Source organism: Arachis duranensis, chromosome 3 (assembly GCF_000817695.3).
Source record: "Arachis duranensis cultivar V14167 chromosome 3, aradu.V14167.gnm2.J7QH, whole genome shotgun sequence".
NCBI classification, from domain to species: Eukaryota; Viridiplantae; Streptophyta; class Magnoliopsida; order Fabales; family Fabaceae; genus Arachis; species Arachis duranensis.
Window position 1 is genome coordinate 3428725 of NC_029774.3, and position 15616 is coordinate 3444340.

At 34.3% G+C, this 15616-nt stretch overlaps 1 protein-coding gene across 3 annotated transcripts; it reads left to right on the forward strand.

Annotated features, from left to right (window-relative positions):
* The first annotated feature begins 231 nt into the window (after positions 1–231).
* On the forward strand, positions 232–13898 carry LOC107476766 (eIF-2-alpha kinase GCN2). Of its 3 annotated transcripts, XM_016096646.3 has the most exons (29): positions 237–462; positions 595–663; positions 959–1018; positions 1178–1283; positions 2000–2104; positions 2442–2831; positions 2969–3097; positions 3177–3260; positions 3367–3453; positions 3543–3651; positions 4558–4669; positions 4951–5005; positions 5262–5437; positions 6127–6311; positions 7716–7864; positions 7985–8234; positions 9028–9307; positions 9423–9516; positions 9890–9970; positions 10232–10288; positions 10607–10738; positions 10816–10899; positions 11018–11126; positions 11216–11352; positions 11862–11969; positions 12460–12545; positions 12678–12780; positions 12866–12988; positions 13358–13898. In XM_016096646.3, the coding sequence occupies exons 1-29, from the start codon at positions 323–325 to the stop codon at positions 13466–13468; spliced, it is 3711 nt and encodes a 1236-aa protein (XP_015952132.1). In that variant the 5' UTR covers positions 237–322; the 3' UTR covers positions 13469–13898. The 3 variants fall into 3 exon arrangements, 2 of the variants coding, with proteins under 2 accessions (XP_015952132.1, XP_052115168.1); XM_052259208.1 differs by lacking the exons at positions 237–462; positions 595–663; positions 959–1018 and adding an exon at positions 1380–1544; XR_008007117.1 differs by lacking the exons at positions 12460–12545; positions 12678–12780; positions 12866–12988; positions 13358–13898 and having other exon boundaries at positions 232–462; positions 11233–11352; positions 11862–11882.
* Positions 13899–15616: the final 1718 nt, after the last annotated feature.

Consider the following 15616-nt stretch of genomic DNA (forward strand, 5'->3'; position numbering starts at 1 on the left):
ATCAAGCGGATTAATTCGTCAACCTATCAATCCGCTATAAAGCAGAACGGACTAACATTTTAAACCCATTTAAATTGGCGAAACGGGCCGGTCCGCTATGTTTATGGGGGCGGGTCTAGGCGCCCAAACCCGCTTTGCCACCTCATTACGTGCTGCCATTTGCATCCTTTTCAGTTTACTTCATTTTCATTTGATTTTTTAGCTGAGGTTAGCTAGATTTTCTAAAACGGTGCGTTTAGCTCCGCTGAATGTTTCTTAATTCTTATAGTTGCTGCATCAGTTTCAAACTTCAAAGAGATTCAGAGTGAGTTGAATGAATTGAATGGGACACAGCTCGAAGAAGAAGAAGCGCGGCGGCGGAGGCGGCGGTGGCGGCAGGAGCAAGGGAAGAGCCCCTTCCAAAGATCACACTTCTCAATCCGCCAACGATGATATTGAACTCTCCGAAGAGATCACTGCTCTGTAATGAATCATATGCTAACTCTTCATTTTGGAATTTCTGCATTCGTTGTTGATTGTTGCGGTTTTTGTTTTACGTTTCTACATGACTATTCTTATTATTATGGTGCATTGGTGTTTGTTGTTTTGTTTTAGATGTGCGATTTTCCAAGAAGATTGCAAGGTTCTTCCTGGCTCACCTCCTCAAATACTTATTAAGATCAGGTAATAGAGTTTAATTTTGACGCTGACAGTTTAGATTTTTTAACTAGTTTAATTTTTAGCTGATATGTTGATATGTCAATATACGATTGTAAACTCTTTTACACTCGGTGCATGCATGAAAGTTAAATTCTAATTTATGTCGTTTCCTTGGTTATGAATTTGGATGATGAGGGCCGTGTTTCGTAACTAGCAGCGTGTGTTCATTGAAATATTGCATTTTAATATTTTTAAGCTGTTTTGAACGTGAAGTAAGTTATTGAAATGTGTTGTTTGGTTTGTGCTTGGAATTGACTAGGCCTTACTCTAAGGACATGGGTTATGAGGACTTGGATGTTTCTGCTCTTCTTCACGTCAGGTATCAAACTCTGACTCTTTTGCACCTTTGTTGTCAATTCATATGTAGATGTTAATGGTTTGACATTCAACAGGATTTAAGATAGCTTTTGTTTATTTTTTAATTTTTTTAATTGTGAATTGATATTGAATTGGCCCTTCTGTGTCTTTCTCTTTATAGATGCTTACCTGGGTATCCCTTCAAGTGTCCCAAGCTGCAGATTACTCCTGAGAATGGCTTATTAGAGAGTGACACTGATAAACTATTGTCACTCCTCCATGATCAGGTATGATCCAAATTTATACCTCAGTATATGTCTCTACTCGTACACTTCAATGTTGTTGTTGAATTGTTAACCGTTGGTGCATTTATTGTGTTGTAGGTAGTGTTGTGTTAATATTTATGGCTAGGATGAAATATTGGTTAGCAATAGAATGCTTTGATGTTTTTGGTTTCTTGGTGTCAATGCTGAGAGCAATTGAGAGCAAGCATGTCTTATGATGCCCAAGTTGGTAGAAAGGGAGCCACAAGGTGGAAGAAGTATCAAGTATGTATTATTGAATTAAAAGATTCTGAAAAACATGATTTGTACATTATCTAAAGAAAATTGAGGTAGGATTCAATATTGAGGTAGTTGAGACCTGAATGGCAAGAACAAGTTACTAAACCAAGCATATTTCTATGTGATCTTATTTTGAGTTCTCCATTTGTTCCTCTATCTTTTAATTCTTTGAATGTAATTACTGATCTTTCTTGGTACCCAGGAGTTTACTAGACATGTTTCAGTCATCTTGTCATTTGCTTTCTTAGTCTAATTGGATACACTTCTGTGTTATATTTATGGCTTCTTTTTTATGTTGAGTCCATTTCTCACTCTCTTTATAAAGATATTATAATTTTTGTGAGAACTACTATTCATCCCTTGGAGCCTCTAAGTTGTTTACATTGGATGAACTAAATGTATTTATGTTTTGCTTTGTATTTTTTTACTGTCCTTTTCAGGCTACTTTAAATGCTAGGGAGGGCCGAGTAATGATCTTTAATTTGGTTGAGGCTGCTCAAGAATTTCTGTCTGGAATTGAGCCAATTGCTAAACCAACTGAATCTGTGAGCTTTTCATTCTGTATTTTGTATTACTCTATAATAACTATTCAGTATTTTTATTCATTCATTTCTTGTAATGCATAAAAAAATTGTCATAAAAAGAACATTGTTAGATATTAGAACAATAAGATTGGCAATGCTGTTGTTGTTGTTGATGATGATTTTCCTTTATTTGAATATTTATTGGAGCATTACTTCATTACTGCTAAATGCTTGATTATCTTTTATCGTTGATGGTATTTCGCTGATGCTTTCATGTAGTTTTTAATAACCTATTTCAAAGGGCAAGTTATTATGCTTCTTAAGCTGATGTTCGTATATTTTTGTTCTCCTTCTGTAGAAGCCTTTGCACTCAACTAAGGAAAGCAATGAAGAATTGTTTCTCAAGGATATGGCACCGTCAAACAAAAATATATCTTTTGTTTATGGTTTCATAGACCTTTTCAGTGGTTATGGAGAGTCTTGGAATTGGGAAATTGGAATGGATGAAACTGCCGGAAAAAGTTCTTCTCTTCCTCCCTCTAAGTTAGACACCTCAAAATATGATTCTGAGGCCCGCGAAAAGAAATCTGACAGTAAGGAAAAACCATTAATAAAGCAAGAGCTCCCTGCTAAATTAGATACAGTTGGAGAAGTTAGTGAAGACGGCAATAAGAATACATCCTCGACTAGTTCAAGTGGAAATCTGGTGGACGATCTTGTGGGGAATGACATTGAAGGTGAGAAAGAGGTAATATAAATGATATATTTTGCTTCTTTTAAGTATCTATGTACTGTTTGTTTGCTTTTTGTGTATTTTATTGTCTTATATCTGTTTAAGATATTTGATTATGTTAACCCGCGTATCTTCTATTGATGCATATTCAGGATTTTGTCTTTGCTGAGTATGCACCAGAAGATGATGAACAAATGTATGAAAGTGTGTCTTCAGAATCTTTTTCTTCTGCCACTTCTCAACATCAAACATCCCAAACAGTTGAAAAGGATCTTATAATGGTAAAGGTCAAGTTTATCATTATGATTTAATCACGAGACAACTGCTAAGCAATGATTAAGCTTCACTCCTTTTGAGTAGGTTCACCTGCTTCGTCTATGTGCTTCTAAAGGAACACTGGTTGACTCTTTGCCACAAGTAGCAGAAGAGCTATACAATTTTGGGGTATCAAAATATAGATTGCCACTTCACCGAAATAGAAAAGACTCATTTTAATTTTCAACTGATGTCCGTTTCAAAGGGATCCTAATTTTTCGTGTTACCTTCCCAGATATTTTCTGATTGGGCTCGTGATATGGCATCTAAACCTCCCTCCCTTTTTAACAAAACATTTGATAATGTTTTTCAGAAACATGTGGTTAGTAATCTCTTTCTGGGTGGATTAGATCATCTCTTTCTCACCACTAAACTTGTTAATTATCCTTTTATTTGCTTGTTTTTGTCCAGGCTTCAACCAGAATATCTCAGTTTTGGAAACCTTCTGATCTTGGTGGTTCAAATACGATTCCCCATAGTTCTCGATATCTGAATGATTTTGAGGAGCTACGGCCTCTTGGTAAAGGAGTTTCATGAGTTTCTTTTTGCATTTTATATGTTTATATATGATATATGATTCTGTAATTCTGTAATGTCTTTCTTTAAGGTGTATACCATGATGATATTGAAGTACTATAATTTCATTTTTAGTTGATGATTTTGATTTCTTCTCCTTTGTGTTATTGATATTTTGGTAATTGGAAAATATTGGAAGCATTCCTAATTTTATCTTTTTCGCTATATAGAATTTGTATTGGATGTGATCTTTCCACTCTGTTACATTTTTGATGCCATAAATTTTTTTAACAGAATAGGTATTAGGCAGGTTGTTTTTGTCACTAATTCTCATTTGCTGTTTGTTTGCTAATCATTCATTCCTTGTTGTGCTAAAATCCTCATAGAAAGCCCCCCATGGAATTGGATCTCACCATGAACTTCCATTTAGCTAGTGATATAGAAGAGAAACCTCAGGTCAATCTTTGCTCTGCCTATTGATAAGCCCACCTCTGGAGGTTTATTAGTAATAGGGATTTGTGCTCCTTTATGTAAGGAATGGCAAACACCTGTTTATTTTGTTTGTTTTGGAAATTATGCTTTCAAATATGTTAGATGGAACCTTCATCAAACTTTGCGTGACCTTCTTGCTCTGAAGACACTAGGAAATTGTTGAAGGCCAGATTCTATATTTCTTCATTACCTGCTTAATTCCTGTTTGCTGTTCTTTCCTTTTTTTGGGTGATTTGAAATTTGGGTTGCAACTTTCTTAGTAATGTGTAAGTAGCACTTTCTTTTTCTTTTTCTTCTTTTTTTATATATTTACTCCAGTTATGGTTTAGCTGTTTCTTTTGAAATAATACATCAGTATTGAGAAGTATTTGATGAAGTATTTCAGTGAGTATAAGTTTTTACTTGGCATTTGAAACAGGACATGGTGGTTTTGGCCATGTTGTGCTGTGCAAAAATAAGCTTGATGGAAGGCAGTATGCTGTAAAGAAGATTCGCCTTAAGGACAAAACCATGCCCGAAAGAATATTAAGGTAATTTTGTTGTTACCTTTGCGAAACGAACTATCACTTTTTAGTGTGCAATTATGTAATTAATGTCTATAGTTTGGTGCATAAATAAGAAACCATTCACTTTGTTCTCGATTTATTTTTTTGTTGGAGCAAATTGATTTCAGTATGGAGTTATAAGGCTTTATTGTTCTTGTTGTGGTCCTTATCTTTTCTTTCTGTTTCCTTGTATACTCTCTTTTTACTTTATTCTATTTTTACCACTTCTTACTTGTTTATCCATCAATGTAATGCGAGAAAACCAGAGAAGTAGCCACACTTTCTCGTTTGCAGCATCAACATGTCGTTAGGTATTATCAGGTATAAGCCATCTTATTTTTCTATGCACCATTTTTTGGTTACTGAAACTTTCTCATTTTGCTTCTGCATTAACTGTGTATTCTATTGTATTGACCATTCTGGATGCCTTGTTCTTCTTTGTTTGCATTGAAGAGGGACAGAGTTTCTCGAAGAGTACATGAGTAGATATGCAAAATAAATAAATAAATAAATAAATAAATAAATAAAGAAGATTTATGTCCTCATATGATGATTCTGATCAATGCAAAACTCCCAGGCATGGTTTGAAACCGGAATCGCAAACTCTGAAAATGATGCGGCTTGGAGTTCAAGGACTACACTGAGCTCTTCTTTCAGCTATACCTATAAAGCTGCAAGCTCCAATAATGCCCTTGGGCATGAAAATCAGCTTGAATCAACGTACCTTTATATACAAATGGAGTACTGTCCCAGGTAAGATTTTCAGTTATTTGCATTCTTTATGAGCAGACTGCAGACTTACTTATGGGACAATGCTTTAATAACATGGACTTTACTATTGTAGTGTATGTCTTTTAAATAGAGATAATTTGAAAATGTCTAGCTTTAGCCTCTCTTGTCTTCAAGACTTGGTGCATTTACTTGTGATCAGGCATATAGAATGTATAGTTACCATGAACATGGTAAATATGGTTTGGTTTTATATATATGTAAAAGAAGAATTGCAGTATCATTAAGGATGAGAGTGATAATGTAAGAAAAACGGAGGATAAGAGATCCTCTTTGTAAGAGCAAAAAGGCAATCAGAAGAAAAAAGCTATCCATGAAGTATAGCAATCCAATCTTTCAACAAGGAAAATGAATAAAATATTAGTTGAATTCTGGCCTTGCCTGACTCTGTTTAGATTAATGGATTCCTCTCTGGATAACTTTATCCACATAATTTTCTTTATTTATTTTCTTTTGATATTGTTCTGTAATTATTCATTTATTTGAATTCGAAAACTACTATCAACAATCAATATTGTGGATGAAACTCCTTGGATACTGTATATGCATGCAGGCACATGTGCACAAACACAACCAATTGTCCCATATTTATATTCGCCATATGTCATTCATCTGTTTTTTTCTTGTTTGGGGTTGGGTTCTCGGATTTAAAGGACTCTTCACCAGGTGTTTGAATCATATAATCATTTCGACAAAGAGCTGGCATGGCATTTGTTTCGTCAAATAGTGGAAGGTTTGGCACATATACATGGACAAGGAATAATTCATCGGGATTTGACACCAAATAACATATTCTTTGATGCTCGCAATGATATTAAAATTGGTGATTTTGGTCTTGGTAAGATCCTGATTCCATTAACTTTTCATTTTGGGTAAAGTACTATTTTGGTTCCCCACGTTTGGGCCTAATCCTAATTTGATCTCTAACGTTTCAAACCTCCTATTTTAACCCCAAAAAGTTTCGAACAGATTCAATGTTGTTCCACCGTTAAATCTGACTCGAATAATTAACGGAAACTTTTACATTAGTGATCATTCATAGGTCGATTTTACTTACATACTGAAATCGAACGTTGGCTTTTAAATATGCTAATTGTTCATGTCAAATTTAACTGTGGGACAACATTGAACCTGTTTGAAACTTTTTGGGACTAAAATAGGACTTTCGAACCGTTAGAGACCAAATCAGAATTTTGCCCAAATGTTGGGAACCAAAATAATACTTTACCCTTTCATTTTATTCATACTTTCTCTTTGTATAATAATTCAACCCCGTCTAGCTTGTTGACTCAGTAGATAGCTTACTAGATATGAAAGGTTCTGTTGTATTTAACTATTTATCAGAGGATATGATAAAGCTTATCAATCTGTTGGCTGCCAAGTGTTCTGGTTGTATTTGTGATTTGTTTTGCTTGTTCAAAGTTTGTCCATCAATGTATTGCGTTTATATTTTCATTTGAGGTCAATGGTAAAAAGGGTTAAGGATGCCCATTAGCTCAACTTCACTGATAATAGTTTGATACTTTGATGGTGGTTATTTCCCCTTCAAAGAGACAAAAAGTAGGCTTCCATTTGTGTAGTAAAGGAGGTTTGTCAAACTTGGTTCTCAATTATTGTCCTTTGAGCAAATTGGCAGGCTTTATTGTTTTCGCGTATTCAAATGGTTTTTGTCTCCTCTGTTTTGTTTTTTGCTATGTTAATATTCCCTCTACTTTCCTGTTTTACCTTAACAGAAGTTGTTTCCACTCTCTCACTTTCTTGATCTTCACTGTGAACATGAGTATAAAATATTTAGTTATTTTTATCTTGTTTGGGATGCCTGCAAATGGATGTGCATTTTGCTGGGTTCTTGTTCCATGTGCCTGCTCAGTAACATTAAGATCTTAGTGTGGTTTCTTTGTTAGAGTGTAAACCAGATACTGATGATATTAGTAAAATTACTACCTCTTTTTCAAATTAAATGTCTATTTTCACTTTTTTTATTAATTGAAAACTTCATGTATTTAGATAAAAGTTTGTCCAAATATATCAATTTTTCAGTGAACCCAAAAATAGGTTTTACAGTTAATTTGAGGAGGGAGTATAATATAAGCATTCTGATTGAGTGATGTTAATGCTTGTTCTTTTCATATTACCAAGGAAATGGTTATTTGTGGATGCAGTATCAAATTTTATATTGCTAATTTAATTTTTAAACTTATTTTTGACAAAACTAATTATTTTAATCTCTAATCTTTCCCAGCCAAGTTCTTGAAGTTGGACAAGCTTGATCATGATCTTAGCCTTCCAGTTGATCCACCTGGAGTTTCTACAGATGGCACTGGACAAGTGGGGACTTATTTCTATACGGCTCCTGAAATTGAACAAGGATGGCCTAAGATTGATGAGAAGGTGTAAAAGATTCACCACTATATGATTCCGACCATTTATTTTATACTTTTTCATAACCTCTGTTGCATATAATCTGTTTGAAACCATTTTATGTAATTCTCGGGTTTACTTTTGCTGCAGGCGGATATGTACAGCCTAGGTGTTGTTTTCTTTGAGCTTTGGCACCCATTTGGGACAGCCATGGAGAGACATATTGTGTTGTCTGATCTGAAACAGAAGGGAGAACTTCCTCCGGCATGGGTTGCTCAGTTTCCAGAACAGGAATCCATAGTACGAAAGTTGATGTCTCCAGGTCCTTCTGATCGGCCTTCTGCCACAGAGCTTCTACATAATGCCTTTCCCCCCAGAATGGAATCTGAATTGTTGGATGGTATGTGATTAAGACCTTTTTGCATTCTGATATTGTGTTGTTGAATTGCACCTACATAGTACTTGTATTATCCATTTAAAGGAAGCATTATCTTATCAACTTATCTGAGGTTAATTATTTGCATAAATATGGCTATCAGAAGAAACCACTGAAAAATTGATTAATCACAACTCATGAATCACATGTGAACTGTAATTTCTCCCCGACATTGTGTAACTCATGAACTTAATGTGTTTCAGAAGTTCACAAGTGGTCCAAAACTTTTCTTAGGGAAGTTAATAACTTAAAAATCACATGCGTCTAGCAATTTATGATTATAATCATAATTATTGGAAGGTGTTGAATTCCAATTTGGTGAGAACTTGTTTGTAAAATATTGTTGTCACGGTATAACATATTTACATGTTTTCATCAGCACTAGTGTATGATATGTAATATGTTAGGTATAAAACTTCGTGACTCTTCATCTAATGGCTTGAACTTTTAGAAAAGCTAGACTATAACATCCTGTCAGAGCCTTGGGGAAAACAATAGGCTTTCGCATGAGGAAGTGCTAGATACAAAAATATGTATGAAGTCTTCCTAGTCTAGTGACTATTGTTTTTAAAGATATCTCAGCAAGGTACATATTTCACTGTCTTGATGGGTATTCTATTATGTTTTGTGAAGATAAAACTTTTTGTCAGACTGACAAGGAGTATAAATTCAGGAACAATCAGCCTTGATGACTAGCGGTAATAATGAGAATCTAAATGCCATGGTATCTTGAATAAGTGATAATTGTCTTTTTCAGATATCCTCCGAACAATGAAGAAATCAGAGGATACAAGCATATATGACAAAGTTGTAAATGCCATCTTTGACCAAGAGATGTTAACTTCAAAACATATTCATCAAGCTGGAAGCTTGGGGACAGTTGGAGATAGTTCTTCATCTATTCAGTACACAGATCTTGAAACTGAGGTTCGAGATTATGTTGTAGATGTGAGCAGGGAAATTTTCAGACAGCATTGTGCAAAGCATCTAGAAGTATTAACAATGCGATTGTTGGATGATTGTCCACAGTTTAACAGGTCAGTATTTGAAACTCAAATTCTTTGCTTTTGTTTAAATATTTTTGACATAATGCTTCATGACCTTGACAAACTAGACGAAAGATTTCTGGTTTTGTTTTGTTTTTTGGAGTAGAAATGCAGTTAAACTTCTGACCCATGGAGGAGACATGCTCGAACTTTGCCATGAGCTGCGCTTGCCTTTTGTGAATTGGATCATATCAAATCAGGTATTGCATATATCAGCTTGATTTTATTTATTTCTTTATTCCTCAATTATATTCATCATGTTAATATTTGACATCAATTGTATATAAAATTGTTATTATAATAATGGTTTCATTGAAAAACAGAATTCTAGGTTTAGTTATGATTTTAATATTTTATACATATGGATGTATAGTCTTTAACTTCTTTGTGCCTTGGAATGTACAAATGATGCTCTTCAAATAGAACATTTGGGGAAAAAAAACTATCGCATGATCCTTCAATTCTCTTTGATGAAAAAAGATATTCTGAACTATTCTTAGTAGATGGTATGACTTTGTCAGTGCAGCAAGCCATGAGGATAAAATTTGATACATAATTCTACATTGTGTGTAGAAATCTTCATTCAAAAGATATGAGATATCAAGTGTATACAGAAGAGCAGTTGGACATTCGTCACCAAATCGCTACCTTCAGGTACTATTCTAGTGAATTTTTCCAGTGCTTTTATTCTTTCTTGTCTTTGAATTGATCCGAGGGAACAAAGAACAATATGAATGATAAATAAAATTATCCATAGCTGGTATTTGGTGGGAGAAAAATGTAAATGGTCTTGAGTATTTTTACCCTGTATTCATTGAATAATCTGTTTGGAGCTTCTGCAATGCTTTTCTTGAAAGTCTACTCTATCATTTCAATGCATCTTATGACCCTTCATTATGAAATCATTTCTCGCAGGGAGATTTTGACATTATTGGTGGTACCTCAGCATTGACAGAGGCAGAGGTCATAAAGGTGATGTTTTCTACCTTAGCATTAAGTTCTGAATTTTGCTATGAATAGTTATCTGGGATCTGGCTTTATAACAGCTGGTAGTTAGAGTTATACATGAAACGAACTGGTTCTGGCAATAGAAGGACAAGTAATTGACTTTATTAGCATGGTACATAAGTAAAAGTATTGTTCTTAAAATGCAATATGGAGGGATAAAATCTTCACTACTCAACCTATGATTTATTTCATTCTGCGTCTCTTAAATCTTTTGGAATTGTGTCTTATGAAGGTGATCATTAATCGGTATTTAATTTGCCAGTTTTACCAATTTTATTACAGGTGACAAGGGACATAGTCACTTGCTTTTTCCATGCAGATTCATGTGACATTCATCTAAACCATGGTGAGTTACTGGATGCAATTTGGTCGTGGGTTGGAGTCAAAGTAGAACACAGGCTTAAAGTTGCAGAGGTATGTTGGTTGCACAATCATGACATTGGCATTATTAAGTGCATAATATCTAGTATGACGGTTTTAATTTTCTGAAGATTCTTTCCATGATGGGTTCTTTGCGTCCACAATCTTCAAAAAGGAAATCAAAATGGGGAGTGATAAGGCGGCAGCTTTTGCAGGTGAGAAAATTTATTTAGGAATGTTGTTTGTCTGTAATAGCTATTGTTGTGGTCATAGTAGTGCATAAGGAAAAGATTCATCAGATAGATTTATTAGTATCATCAAATGCTTTTACAGGAACTAAAATTAGCAGAAGCTACTGTAAACAGACTGCAGACAGTTGGTTTAAGGTTCTGTGATTCTGCAAATCAGGCACTTCCTAGATTAAGAGGAGCTCTTCGATCTGGTATACTATTCTTACAGTTGTATCAGAATATATGTCTACGCATAATAGAAGGAACGTCATGGTTATTAGAAAATAATAAACTAATGCAGATAAACGCACATGCAAGGCACTTGATGAATTGTCTGAACTCTTCAGTCTCTTGAGAATTTGGAAGATTGACCAAAACGTTTATATTGATGCATTGATGCCACCAACTGAAAGTTATCATAGAGATTTATTTTTTCAGGTAACCTAGAGTCGTCTTTTTTATAGACATATTAATCTCACATTGGGTTTATTTAAATCCTACAAAGCCTTTCATTGTCTTTCTTTCTCTGTTTATACATCTTTTACTCTTCCATTCTGTTCTGTCTAGTTTTCCCAATACTTTTGGAATGAACAATTCTATAAAGCTTCACTTCAACATACAGGAGAATTAATTCTGACACTAATACCAAGTTATTGAGTTAAACTTGTTTGGCTGCTGATTAAAAGGTTTAAAGAGATTATCTATTCATTGCTTTATGTGAAATAAGATTGATTGAACTAGAGAATACCAGTTTACTAAACATTTTTTCGGTCACCAACTATATATGTGCCCCTGCTTGGTGCTTACTGGAAATTTCGTGCATGAGTTTTTGTGATAAAAAGTTTCAGGGTGATGATTTCTTGGAATTGCATATCAAATACACATACATTGATACAAGCTAGAAGTGTATGTTGTTCATTCTCATGAAGTTAACTTATTCCTGGCAGGTGTACTTAAGGAAGGAGAACAATCCTGGATCACTCTCTGATGGTGCCTTGCTAGCTGTTGGTGGTCGTTATGACTATTTGCTTCATCAGTTATGCAGTCACAACTATGTAGGTTATGCATACACATTTATTTCTTCTTATTACCATTTTCATGGAATGTATCTGCATACTTCTTTGTCTCTGACTTTATATATGTTAGAATATATTAGGATCAATTAACTTTTATTAGAACTATTTAGCATATCTGAATATTTATTATAAGATATTATGTCTTTATTATTTCGATTTTCTTAACACCTATAAATACTGTTTTATATTGTATCATTCTATATAATTTGAATACACACAAATCTTTTTTCTATTGCTCTCTCTTACCTTAATCTAGATAAGTCAGGTTCGCCTGTGATGCTAATCTTTTCCGTGAGTAATGATTAACTGTCCACATTGATTATCTTACATGTTTCAATTGTATATATATACCTGTTACAGTGGTTTTTGTTTCCTCCTTATTGCTGTCCTAGACAAACATAATGCTTCTTTTTCTCTGAGGTACTAGATTTTATACTGTTACTAATTGCTTGTCTTCTTTGTTGGTCAGAAAGGAAATCCCCCCAGTGGTGTAGGGAGTAGCCTTGCATTAGAGACAATAATTCAGAATTGTCCTGTGGATTTTAAGCCCCTTAGGTTGGTGTCCTACTCATACTTTTTTTTTTATTATTATTATTTTAACTTTTGATACAGTCCTTGCCTCCAGCACTAAGTTATTGTCTTCTCAGTTAGGCATTTTGTTTTTGCAAATCTTCTCGACTGTTTCAGAAATGAAGCCAGCACCAGTGTTCTTGTCTGTTCAAGAGGAGGAGGTGGTCTTTTGATGGAGCGGATGGAACTAGTTGCTGAATTATGGGAAGAGAATTTTAAGGTCGAGATTTTTTAAATGATTTTGATATCCATATAATTTAGTGTTATAACTCAAGCCTCTGCTCACTTGCTCTTCATGTTTTCAGGCTGGATTTGTTCCCATCCCCGATCCAAGTCTTACAGAGCAGTATGAGTATGCTAATGAGCATGATATCAAATGTCTCGTCATCATAACGGATGCAGGTGTCTCACAGACAGGTTCTGTTAAGGTAATTTGTAATGTTCTCCAATCCCATTCCGAGTTTTGGACTCACCCAGATAAGGATCTACATTTATATCACATTCCCGCAAATAAATCCAGGCAAATATTTTGATCCAAGCATTTTCTAGGTGCTACTTGTTAGTTCAGCTGGTTATCACTTGTGGTTTTTTCTTAGAATCTCTCTTACAAAATTTTCTTTAAGCAATTATAAGTTTAGCAATGATTGGATTGTTTATTTGTAGTCGCTAGGGTTCATGAGGAACAATCTTGGGATAAGGAAAGCAATCTTGTCCTAAGTTTATTGCTCATGAACTTGAGAATCTTACTGGAATGTGATTATACGATACTGTTATTAAGGGATTTCAATTGCCTCCAGGTTCGACACCTTGAATATAAGAGGGAGAAAAATGTTGAGAGAGAAAATCTAGTCAAGTTTCTGTCAGATGCTATGGCAACACAATTCAGAAACCCTTCCATTTGGTTTTAATATGACGTTTTTAGAAGCTCAACAACATCTCCTTCATACATAAATAGATGATAGATTCGATGGCCTTCCCAAGTTCCAACATAACACAGTAGACTCTGACAAGATTATCAGCGGATGCCTTCTTTTTTTTCACACAAATGTTGAGGAATACGTACATATACCGGTTTTGCAGGTTTATCTGATTGTCATCTTTCTTCTTTTACTTTCTTTTTTTCTTCTATTTTAAAAAAAAAAAATTTTGGGCCTAAGAGAGTTTTGTTTTAGGCTTTTCTGTGCATAGTTGTGATTTTGTAAATGTGTAAATAGTATATGGATGGTTTTAATTCATAGAGCTGGATAGTGTAGCCATTAAGGAGCTATTTCCTGTGTGTTTATCTTGTAACATGACGTAAGTATTAAACATCTAATCATTGTAGCTTCTTTTCTTTTCTTTTGTTTTATCGTCTTAATTTTTAACCCATTTGGATGAGCGAGCTATAAAATTACATTATAGTGAGATTCTTAGAATTAAAGCTCAACGACTAGTGTATATAATTTTGAGAAAGAGAACACAAAGAACTTGGATTACACTTTTTTAATTTTGATGAGGGTAGCTTTGGTGTATTCCATCGATATTGGGGTGTGGCGTGCATTACAGGAGTGTGGGGGCTGCGAAGGTGAAATCGGACGGTACGATTTGGGGGTATAAAATCGGACTGTCCGATTTCTGGCGTGGATGGTGAACAAATCGGACCGTCCGATTTGCGCACCATGGCCACGCGTCGAGCATGCACGAACCCAGGGAGTGGACCCCTTCTCACATTGGAGTAAAACCCCAGCCTTCCATCCAGTGTCCAACTTCGTTCCTCTCTCACTCTCAGACCGTTCTATCTCTTTCAAAATCCATTTTCTTTCTTCCATTGAAGAAGCTTCAGCAGCAAAAAAATTCAAGGAGGGGGAGTTGAAAAATGCCAAGGAGACGAAGAACAAAAGATGTGAATCGTCCAGAGTTATACATTGTTAATTATCTTGATCAACCTAATTATGTAAGTTTATTTTATTAAATTATTTTTTTTAATTTAAATAATAATAATAATTAGATTACATGCAATTTTTATAATTAGTGAATGTATGCTGTTAGTTAGTTATTTCAAGTGTTAAGAGTTGTGTAAGTATAATTAGTGAACTAAGTGACATTAATTTATTTATCCTGAACGAGGTATTATTATTATTATTATTATTATTATTATTATTATTATTATTATTATTATAGTGACCGTTAGTTTAGGGTTAGTTTAGTAAGTTAAACTAGTTTAGATAGTTAATTACTGTAAGAATAATAATAATGTGGTTAGTTAGTAGAATAATGTAATGTATGGTTGTTAATTTAATTTCCATATGTGCCCGTACAATAATAATAATAATATACAAGAAAATAGTGGGGAATCAGTTATATAAATATAAATTAGATATTATTGATAGTTATTACTATAAACCAAATAGGATTTAGTTTAGATATTGGAGTTAGAATTAACAAATATAATTTTATATTGCTGTCGAGTAATAATAATAATTAGATTTAATTTTAAATTTATTTGAGTTTAACATTCATTCTATCTATTTACATTAAACGAATGGAAATCGTTATTAAGAAAAGGTTAGGATATAGATATTAGAAAATATAGCTTTCATGGAAATAATAGTAATAAATAGATGTTAATTTTAGTTTCATTTAAGGTTTATTAATTATGTTATGTTGCTTATATGATAATGAGAATGCAAGAATGTTAAATATGGTATGTTAATTAAGCATGGTTGTATTTGATTAATGTGATATATGGCTATGTTTTGTAGGCTTCACGAATGTTAATATGCGATCATTATATGCCACCGGATCCATATAATCCAATTGTGGAGGGGCATTTGCGGGAGACTGGATTTTATTACGTTTCGCAGATTGGAGTTGTCCAATGTCATCGGCATTGGTTAATGCTCTGATCAAGAGATGGCGGCCCGAGGTCTTGACTGGACCTAAGAATGAAGATTGGTCTGATGTGCATTCATCCTGGGTCATGCAATGGACGAATCGGTATAGTCACGTTCTTTCTGATCCACTGGTTCCATTACATAGTCCCTTGGATATTTACATGCAATGGTATCGGGGGGCAT